This window comes from Pinus tabuliformis, chromosome 7, assembly GCF_031772625.1.
Source record: "Pinus tabuliformis cultivar Carrire ecotype Pingquan chromosome 7, CPIR1, whole genome shotgun sequence".
NCBI classification, from domain to species: Eukaryota; Viridiplantae; Streptophyta; class Pinopsida; order Pinales; family Pinaceae; genus Pinus; species Pinus tabuliformis.
This window is the reverse complement of record NC_142293.1, coordinates 1,754,307,279-1,754,318,696: the sequence shown is the minus strand read 5'-3', so window position 1 is coordinate 1,754,318,696 and position 11,418 is coordinate 1,754,307,279. Positions and strand designations below refer to the sequence as shown.

The following is an 11,418-nucleotide window of genomic DNA, read 5'->3' as shown; positions in this document are numbered from 1 at the left end:
TGACTATGACTATGTAATGCATAGAGTTCAGGGAAGAGGAGGCATGGATTGCGTAGTTGAGCTTCACAAGGACTAAGGGTGACCCCACTATTGACTGAAAATTCACAATGCATGGTAGGAGGCAAGGCAAGGCAAGGGATTGCATAGTGCGGGGTTTTAGTCAGCAAGAGTGGTAAGACTAGCCACTGTAACTTCTCAATGCATAGTGATTGAGGGATAGGCTCAATGATTGCTCAATTTTCTTTAGCAATGATTAGGAGGAGGCTACACTATCCTTCGCAATAGAGGCATGGAAGAATAAGGTCTTGCATAGTAAGGAAAGTTAAGGAGACAAGGAGGCATGACTAGTAATTGTAATTACGCAATGCGCAGTAGCTAAAGATAAAGCTCAGAGGACTGCACATTTGTGAAAGATAGTGAAATAGAGAGGAACCCATTTTCCAATCCAACTACGCAATGTGAAATACAAGGTAGGATAGATCATGGAATGTGAAATTAATAGGGATAAGTAGCCAAAGTGATGGTATAGACTTCAAGGTTGCTCAATGTACAGTTGAGGGAGGATGTCCTCTAGGACTATGCAATACACAATTCCAAGAGGCAGAGGATGCTACACTGTGACTTGATACTATATAGTGTACATTTTTAGGAGGGAGAAAGGTTAGCAAGTTGTAAAGATAGTGAAAGCTATGAAAAATGACTAAGTGTGGGATTAGTGAGACAAGAGAGAACAAGACATGCAAACAAGTCCTGAAATAGTGATCACATACTCGTATAACATCAATATAGGCCAAGAGAATGCACAATACCCAAATTCGACATGCATATCTTGAAATGATAAAAAAGCGACACTTATTTCTAAGTGCAATAGTTGAAACGTAGCTTTGTGACACTTAGAATATGAGTTATGACACAAGTGTCATTTGCAAACAAAAAGTGTGCTAAGCTATGGGAGAGTGTCTAGTGCACATTGTTATGATATATATGATCAACTAATGCAAAAGAGTGCACTAAAGTTGCCTCTAGTGGTGTGCTAAAGAGCAACACATGAAGAAATGAAAAAAAATCAAAAGCGACACTTGTGACAATAAGAAAAGGTGAAAATGACACTTGGAAAAACTAAAAAAGTGAATGTGACACATGCTAAAGTGAAAAAAATAAAAAGCGACATTTGTGAAAGAAAAAGCAAGTAAAATGGATAGTTGCAAAAGTGAAAGCGACACTTGCGAAAGCGAAGGGTGCACAAAAGTGACAATTGAGAGGAATTACATAATTGCTACTAAGAGTGAAAGAGACTGTCAAATAATGTTGTGCACTCACTGTGAGGATGGATTGCACAGTGCAATGTCCTAAAATTTGTTGGTAGGGGCTGCATAAGGCCTATGATTTGTGCAATCCCTATTACCAAGGATTGTGAAATAAATGTTACTAGTGGCTAAACATGCTTTATTTCTAGAGGATGCATAAGCATTGTTCTCAAGGACTACACAATTCATGTTTACGGAGCTAAAAATTGAGCTTGCAAGAAATAGGTGCACTTGAAAGGTAAGCCTGTGTAAGCAAGTGGTTTTTGATAGTTAAACTCTAAAAAAAATGCTTAAACACTTAGAAAAACATCAACCAACCACGAAGGAACCATGAACAACTTGAGATGACAATCATGAGATCGCATGGAGGCTCGAAAATTCAAGCGTAGGAAAAAATTTGGAGGGTGTTTGTCACAACGACAAGGGGACATGGAAACTTTAAAAGCATAAATAAAAGTATAAATAAAAAGGGACTTGGATGGTTTAAAAGAAGACATGGAAGGTTTGACAAAGTTGCTACAAGAAAGGCTTCATAATGGTGACAATGTATCCATGAAACTCATTATGAAAACAAAAGGAAGTGAATCATGATTTTAGAGACTCCAACTTTAGGATGAAGATCAACTATATTCCAAAGACCAATATGAGGAAGTTTAATGGCAAGTATCCAGTAACATGGATACTACATATGAAGAATTTTTTTAATCTACATGATGTATTGTAGACTTCCCATGTCAAGGGAAGAACATCATCATATAATTATTTAAGAAGTGCATGTAATGATATTTATTGTCAATAGAAGACCCTTTCATCTTTTTTTATATCGATCATCCATCGCTGACACCATAGTTTCCATGAACTCTATAGTAAAGGCCACAAAATGCTCCTCCTTCAGACAAGAGAAATAAAACATTTCATAGCCACTCCCCTCCCATGACTAGGGAATCTCTGTTCATTCATATAATTATGATTATTCGATACTTTGACACTAATACCTACAATTCACTTCTAGCAAAAGAAAGAGAAGAGAAAGAAGCAACAATTGTAGACATAGATTCACATGGTTACTTGAAGAATTTTACTAGGGACCATAAATGTTTGGCTTCAATTATCCTTGGTATTCTTCATTTTTTTATGTAAAATCATCCCCTCCAAATATTTCCACATATCCAAATGTAAGGTAACCACTCCCCCATTAATTCTTTCCACATATCCTAATCCAAGGTAGTCCTTCCACTATCCACCAATCCCCCTACCATGATTGGCTAAAACGTTTGCAATGATTTTAATGTGGGGAGGGGGTAGATGGTGATTTCATAATCAAGTTTCTATCTTTAATTAAAAATATTCAAATACATCATTCCTCCAAAACCTCTCAAAATATGCATTAAATTCTAATTCTCAATAGAATAAGGGATCATGTTCTCCTATCTTTTGTGGAACTAAAGACTAGCTCCTCCCCTTTTCTATTAATCAATGATCAACATTGTAACAGTTTCCATAAAATCTAAATAGAGGTCATAGAAAACCACTGAGAGAAAACATTTCAAAATGACTCCCTTCCATTGACTAGGAAAACTTTGTTCCTTGAATTAAATCCAATGATGAATCTGATATTACAAGTCCACCAGCCAAAACTCACCACCAAAAGAAGAAAGAGAAGCAACAACTATCATCATCACATCCACACCTACTCCCTTCAAATCTTTCCACACATATAGATCTAGGGTAATCAACCCCTGGTCACCCCCTTGACCCTCCCCAAAATGTTTTCTATTGATGTTCATTTGAACATGTGAAAATTTAATAAAGTATTTATGAAGTAAAACCATTTGAAAGAAAGAAACCCCTTCCACACACCCTCCCACCAAGACCTTATATTGATATTCATGCACTAGTCCCAATTTATATGCACTTCCAGAATGGCTAAATCCAAGCTCCAAACTAAAGAATGATGTTATGTTCCCTAAAACTACGGTTTCACACAAATTAAAGTTTGTCACATCAACTTTCATTGAAATCAAAATATCACATTCCAATGGACCAATATTACCTACACATTGTCTTCATGAAACCAAATCCATTCATTATTTCACTTCATATGTCTTTTATAAAATGCATAAGTTTATAAAATTAATAAATAAACTATTACATGATTAGAGATTTAATAAAATGCATAAGTTTATAAAATTAATGAATAAACTATTACATGATAAGAGATTTAATGAATAAACCATTACATGATTAGAGATTTACATAATTTCTTCAAATAAATATGTCACTGGTCTCCTGACATTAAGAGACCATCTTTATAAACAAAATTCATCATAATTATTCAAAGTCTCTCTAGTCATGTTCATCGTCCATTCATTCTTAACTACTAAATACATCACAGCTGTATAAACAAATGTCCTCGTGTCATTACCCAATTGCATTTAATAAGAGTTACGAATGAGTTGCGTGCATTACCCAAATCCTCGACTCATTCGTAACTCTTATTAATGCAACATTTTCTTCCCATTAAGTGACGAATCTGTGAAGAATAATTGTTCAGTATTAATGAGATTTTTCAAGGTATGAAAAACTCTACTACAAGTTGACATATATTTTGTCAAGGGCTATTTTACACGAACATAAGTCAAAACAGCACCATTGATACACAAGTGACATTGAGTACATTGATACACAAGTGACATTTATCGTCCATTTAGCAGTGGCTGGCATAGAATAGTGCCCTGAGGCCAACCTTATAATCAAGAGTAATCTGCAGGAGGCCAGGGGCCTGTACCGGGATCTTGTTCGAAGTTAAAATGCAGCAAATATTGTATCCAAGTTTCCTTCATGCTTCTTGGTTTTAGAAATTTACAATGGTTAGGAAAGGTTGAAGCAGTGGCCTAATACCAACATAAAATGCAAGAAAAATTGCTTCCAAGTTTCATTCATGCTTCTTGATCTTTGAAAATTCACATTGGTTAGAAAAGGTTGAAGCAGCGACCTAATTCCACTTCAACTCTGGACTCTGGCAAATTTACATTTAAACTGCTGGCCTATTGGCCTGTTGGCAAATTTACATTTATACAGAGATGTTATGAGCTGAGAATATTAAGATACACTCTAAGCTCATGAACAAATAATGTCATGTGGAGAATTATATTAGGAAAATCCAAATTCACATGATAAACAAAACAAAGCCGTAATGCTTGGAAAGAAAATCTAAGGTAATGCTTGGAAAGTAAATCTAAGGATGTTGCCTGTGTCAACAAAGCCGTAATGCTTGGAAAGTAAATCTAAGGTAATGCTTGGAAAGTAAATCTAAGTATGTTTCCTGTCTATGTCAGTTGAGAGTGGGGCAATTCAAAAGATATGGTAATTATCCTGCAACTGAAGAATAACTGTTCAGTATTAATGAGATTTTTCAAGGTATGAAAAACTCTACTAGAAGTTGACATATATTTTGTCAAGGGCTATTTACACGAACATAAGTCAAAACAGCACCATCAATACTAGGTTTCCACCTAACTTGAAGAATGGGCAACCTTCAATTAGACTCCAAAAGTAAATGTGGTGCACATATTCATTAGTTGTTGGAACTGCAACTGTCTTCAGCAGATAACTTGGCAGGGCTTAAAAAAGCAACATAGCCAAAAAATGGATCTGAATACTTCTTATGAACAGCTCTCAGCTTATTTCCTCCCGCATTTAGGTGAAAATCAACCATGAGATACGCACATTCCCTGGAACAATGCACATAAATGTTATTACCGCAATGTACAGAGTTAACAAAATGTGCGTACACCTCCAGACAGTTAGTATGCGCGTTAGTATTAGATAAAGATTCAATTCAGACAGGGTGTTAGTAGCTGAGTTCCAACATATAGTTGATCAAGACACAATGTTCTGGCTGTAGCTGATCAACTATGCCTGCCTGTAATTGATGAAGAAATCTAAAATGTCCAGGAGTAGGATTTCTTTAGAAGGATAAAATCACTAAAAGCATGATGCTTTAAAAATGTTAAGGCTTACTTGAGGTCTGCTTCAGAGTAGCCTGTATGAAGGGTAAGTGTTTTGTTCCAACATGGATCCTTCCTCAAAGTGCATCGAGCAGTGTAGACAGCAGCAGCAGCAAGCATTGATGGACTGTACTTGATCATTATGTACTGAAGCAAACACAGTTCAACCAAGAAGAATGCTAGATTTTCCATCTGAAGCATTTTGATAATAGATAGTATGACTTGTCAGTACAGCAGAGTATTATTAGGAATAATGAAGAAAAGTAATTTAAAACATGAAGAATGCTAGATTTTATGAGGCATTTTGATAATAGATAGTATGACTTGTCAGTACAGCAGAGTATTATTAGGAATATAATGAAGAAAAGTAATTTAAAACATGAAGAATGCTAGATTTTATGAGGCATTTTTGAAAGCAGATTTGATCAGTGCCGCACAGGATGCTTTCAACACTATAAAAAGTGGTGTGATTCAAAACTTTACCACTTTGTCGGAACTAGCTGCCTTCAGAAACCTGAGGAGGAATACATATGGAGTGGGAACTGTAAGCTTGAAGTTCAGTTTCTTTAATATCGTAGACTCCTGCGAAGAGTTATTATCAATTGATCAGTCAATCTGAATGTTTAGAGACCATGTTGCAATCAATGACAAAGAATTATCAGTTAGAGATAATTACCATGGCCACTATCTGTTCTGACATGCATTCATTTGGGAAGATGCAGATGAAGTCATTGACCTGTAGGCAAGTATAAACCAGCTCTTCTCAATATTGTGTTACACATTATAATATAATTTTTGTGCTGATTACAGCATAAAGCTTAATCTTCTGTAGGATAGAGATTGCTGGTGTATGTACTTTTCAACAGCCAACAAAGTCTTCTTTTAATTAGATATATACACATCCTTCCTTACAGATGTTAGCAAGTCATCCTACCTGCGGAGGGCAGACTTCTTCATATTTGCTAGCTATAAACATTGCAGCGATAGCCACTAATGGCAAATTCTTCCTTGCAATACTCTGAACAGAAAGGTATCTGTCAATGATGTTCACAGTGAGATACAACGTCTCTGGCATTAGTTCCAATTCCAGATGCACCTGAAAATTTTAAGATTTTCATGTCAGGCCTAAGAGATAGACCATATAAATCTCTTTTAGATCTAAGTTTGACAGCAAATGGAACTAGCATAGGAACAAAGTTGTACCTCCATCAACCAATCAATCACGATTGCCCTCATCTTTGCGTTGATTTTAACCTGGTTTCTCATATAATCTGGAGGTACGCAACTCATGTCCTGGGCATATATGAATACCAAATTTTAGTTAAGGAAAATAAAATTTTACCTTCACACTCACAAGAAACTGCAATCATTGACAGAGAAACATACCTCAATTGTCCTGTAGAATTTGTATATATCTTCAACGTATTCAACAACTGCCAATTGGTTTTCAATGTTTCCATCAATGCTAGGAAGCACCTGATGGGAATCCCTGAATGCATCCTGAAATACCCTTATCAAGATTATTAATCATTTTCAGCCAACTTACATCATAAATAAACACAACACTAACTTGAGGCTATCAAGATAACTAATCACTTTCATCCAACTTAGAACATGATTAAACACAAGCTATCTTAAGGTTATAAAACTTGCTAGTAATTTGGAGTGGACATGGATACTCTTTGGTTTGTGTATATTTGTTGAACAAGAAGAAGGAAAGTATAAGAGAGAGACACAGACCTCACTTTGAGATGTTAGCATTGCAGTCAATGATGGTGCAGTGTGTTTCCTTGATTTCAGTTGGCTAGGTCTTTCTAATCCCCCTTCTTGTGCACTTGAGTCTATGTTATCACTGATACAAATGACACTGTCGTTGCTGGTGGTGCAACTGTCATCATAAGGTAAGTTGGCAAGGCATAAAAAAGCAACATAGCCATGACATGGATCTGAATACTTCTCATGAACAAATCTCAGCTCATTTCCTCCTGCACTTAAGTGGAAGTCAACCATGAAGTTTGCACATTCCCTGGAACAAGTAAAGCAAATGTTATTCCCTAACAATGTACAGGGTTAACTAAATGTGCACACACCGCAGACAATTTGATGTGCACATTTGTCAATCTTTCCCATATGTAGAATTAGATACAATTTCAGACAGGTTGCGAGTAAATTAGTGGCTGTAGCAGGTCCACTAGGTTTTGGATATATAATTTACAGATTGCGTAATTCATGGAAATGCCTAGGATATTTAGGAGTAAGTATCCTTTCGAAGGTTAAACTCATTAAAAGCATGGTGCCTTGGGAACTAGAAGACTTACTTGAGATCTTCTTTTGAGTAGCCTGTGTGAAGAGCAAGTGTTTTACTCCAACATGGATCCTTCTTCAAAGTGCATTGAGCAGTGTAGACAGCAGCAGCAGCAAGGATTGATGGACTGTATTTGATCATTTTGTAATGAAGCAAACACAGCTCAACCAAGTAGAATGATAGATTTTCCATCTGAACCATTGCGATAATAAATTTTACTTTTTAACAGTACAGTAGAGGATTATTAGGAAATACAATGAAGAAAAGACATTTAAACCAAAATCTCAATTTTCCAGAAGCATTTTGAAAGTCAATTTGATCAAATCATCAATTCATCAGAAGATTATTCTGACAATACAAAAGAAACAGTGGAGTTCATCACTTTACCACTTTGTCAGGTCCAGCTGCCTTGAGAAACCTGACAAGGAATACATATGGAGTGGGAACGGTAAGATTGAATTCCAGTCGATTTAATATTGTATGCTCCTGCCAAGTATTATTATCAATGTATCAGTCACACTGAATCTTTGAAATCTGTTGTAATTTAATGAAACATAAAGATATCAGTTGGAGATAATTACCATGGCTACTATCATTTTGGATGTGTATTGGTATCCTGAGATGCAGATCAATTCATTGACCTGTAGCCAAATATGAATTGATTCTTCTTATATCAATATTCAACATCCAACGAGGTATTCTATCAATTAGAGATATACAAAAGGTTTCTTTACACTCATGTTTATGGATGTCAGTAAGTCATCCTACCTGAGGAGTGCAGGTATCTTGAAATTTGCAAGCTATAAACATCGCAGCGATACCCACTAATTGTAATTCCCACTTTCTAGCAATATAAATAGAAAGGTATCTATCCATAATGTTTACAGTGAGATACAATGTTTCTGGCATTAGTTCACATTTGTGATGTACCTGCAAAATTTAATATTTCGAAGTAAAGCCTAAGAAATTGCCCACATAAAGTTCATAAAGTTCTTCTAGATCTAAGATTGGCAGCAAATGAAATTAGGATAGGAACTAATTTGTACCTTTATCAACCAATCAATCAGGATTTCCCTCATTGTCTCATTGATTTCATCCTGCCTTTTCATATAATCTAGAGGTACACGGCTCATGTTCTGGACATATGGACTGCCAATGATTACTAAATGAAAATTAAAAAATTACCTTCATATTAACACAAATCTACAATCATTGATAGAGAAACATACTTCAATCCTCTGATAGGACTTGTATATGTCTCCAACATATTCCACAACTGCCAATTGGTTTTCAAGGTCTCCATCATCAATGCTAGGGAGAACCTCTTGCACGTCCTAAAATACCCCCATCCAGATTATTAATCATTTTTATCCAAACTACATCGTAGATAAACAGAAATTGATCTTACAGCTATAAATCCGCTTAGTAATTGGGCGTGGATGTGGGTACCTTTGGCTTATGTTTATTTAAATTTGAGCCAGCACATAAAACAAGAAAATAATCAGAGAACTAATAAACTTAATCAATAAGACAGACCTCACTTAGAGCTGTTAGCACTGCAGTCTGTGACTGTGCTATGGGTTTCGTTACTTTCAGTTGGCTAGATGTTTGTAATCCCCCATCTTGTGCACTTGAGTCTACGCTATCACCGATAGAAACGACATTATTCTTCTTCCTAGCAGTGTCATTCTCAGCCTTCCTTCTGACAATCCGCCTCTGTTTGTTTTCCTGGACTACCTTTGCCTTAACAACAATATCATCTGCTTGGAATTGCTGGAATAAAAATGGGAAAATTAAAGAGTGAGATTCCATGCTTCGGCTCACAGAAAATAGAGAACAGAGTGAGTCCCGTGAAATGAAAACAAAGAGCAACAAATTAAATATGCCCAGAAAAACAGAATACTAGGCAGGAAGATCGAAAAAACAGGTGGCTGAACACAGAGGTTTTGCCTGGTTGCTAGTTCAATTCCCCGGGAGTTTGTCCTTTATGAACGGTAGACCCAGTTCAAGAGTTCTACAAGAAAGCAATCATTCAGCTTGCTTAATTGACTCTGATGAAACTTACCTGAGTGCTGGGATTGGCTCCCTTGTTGGCATTGACAACCAAGTTTACTCTAGACCTCCTGAAACAATAGTCAATCCAATAGTGTAGGACTTGAGATTAGAAGCAGAGGTCACCAAATAGAAAAACAAAATAGAAAGAAACAAAAACCTAGAGCAGATTGATTCAATTTATACATTTAAAGGATAATAAATAACATCAAACAACATACTCCATCACCGCATCGTTGTTGATATTGCATTTGGGGTTCCGAGCTCCCACCACATTGCCAATGTCTCCTAAGGCCTTCCTATTTTTGTTGTTGCCTTGCCGCGCTTTTTGATTGGGTGCAACCATTGCAGGGCCTGCCATTTTGGGCGCACATATCTTAGAAAGGAGGAGAAAAAAAAATCCTAGCCTAGGTGCTTTTTGATTGGGTGCAACCATTGCAGGGCCTGCCATTTTGGGTGCACATATCTTCGAAAGACAAAAAAAAACAAAAATCTAGCCGAAATACTTTTTTTTCAGAGAGAAAAACAGAATAGATTATATTAAGAGCATATAATGATCAAGTATACATAGTGAGAAAACACAAGAAGTTTTCAATATACCCACATACCTTTTACTGCACCAGCTGGCTTGGGAACAACGCACCTGTTCTCCATCTCACCGCGGTACTTATTCCAAAGGGTATTTAGCAGCTCCAATTATGGGTTACCCTGGCAAATTTTTTATTTATGACTGCTGCAATTTGGTAATGTAGACTGTTTGGCCGATCAGAAAGCTGATATTAAATACAACAAGAACACGTTTATGGTGGGCTTACTGATACATGAGTTTTTCCAAAGACTCGTCTCCCGTATCAGACTGAATATACCCTACATTCCAAAACGAAAATCTCCCGTATTATTTTCCGATTAAACAAAGGAAAATCAGATGGTTGTTTAATGATATCAGTTTCAAAGTAATTGCACATAAGATGCAAAATGTACTCGGCCTGCCTAGATGTTTAACCGCTTAGCACGCCTCTAATTTGATTCTCTAATAACATCATATCGATTCAAGCTCCGACTCCAAATTCAATCTTTTTTGGCAATTTTTGCAGAGAGAGAAAGGAATCTAGAATATTTATAATAAATCCAATAGCAGCTTTGTTCATGACATGGAGCCAACCTGTGCTGAGGAAAAGGAAGCATTGACTGAGATCAAGGATTGAATTTGGATTGGAAATTCCAACGGGCATAACACTCATTTACTTTTTCCATGTTTCAGGCCGTTCCTAACGGATACGGTATGTTTATTGACTGAGATCAAGGATTGGATTTGGATTGGAAATCCCAACGGTCATAACACTCATTTACTTTCCATGTTTCAGGGAGTTCCTAACCGATACTTTAGGTTTATTTTTAAGATTAAGCGAATTATTTTGGCAAAATAGTATTAATTTGACAGTTGGAAACATTTAATTCGAGAGTTACAATAATATTACGGATTTAACTATTTTAAATATGCATATCGATCAGTAGCCTAAACCCATATTGTTTCTATAAATAAAACAATTTTCAATTTTATATAGCAAATTACATGATTATAAATTTATTGAGTAGTAGTAAAATTTATATATCAATAATATAGCCTTTAGTTGTGCGAAGCTCCAAGGTTAGCTTTATCAGTGAAGTTGGGGCCTTGCTAAATGAGAAGTCAAATGATCAATTCCTGAAATCTCTTGGGGTTAGGTCTTGCAGTAGGCCGAGG

The 11,418-nt window shown here is 36.2% G+C and overlaps 1 protein-coding gene across 1 annotated transcript; it reads right to left on the bottom strand.

The window, feature by feature from the left end:
• Positions 1–4,103: 4,103 nt before the first annotated feature.
• On the bottom strand, positions 4,104–10,748 carry LOC149255364 (uncharacterized). Its single transcript, XM_089457213.1, has 18 exons — positions 10,283–10,748; positions 9,896–10,028; positions 9,688–9,745; positions 9,159–9,395; positions 8,852–8,956; positions 8,669–8,758; positions 8,391–8,552; positions 8,204–8,263; positions 8,010–8,108; positions 7,636–7,814; positions 7,058–7,343; positions 6,704–6,817; positions 6,521–6,610; positions 6,252–6,413; positions 5,994–6,053; positions 5,801–5,899; positions 5,331–5,509; positions 4,104–5,041 (listed from the first exon to the last, which is right to left on the bottom strand). The coding sequence occupies exons 1-18, from the start codon at positions 10,326–10,328 to the stop codon at positions 4,885–4,887; spliced, it is 2,316 nt and encodes a 771-aa protein (XP_089313339.1). The 5' UTR covers positions 10,329–10,748; the 3' UTR covers positions 4,104–4,884.
• Positions 10,749–11,418: the final 670 nt, after the last annotated feature.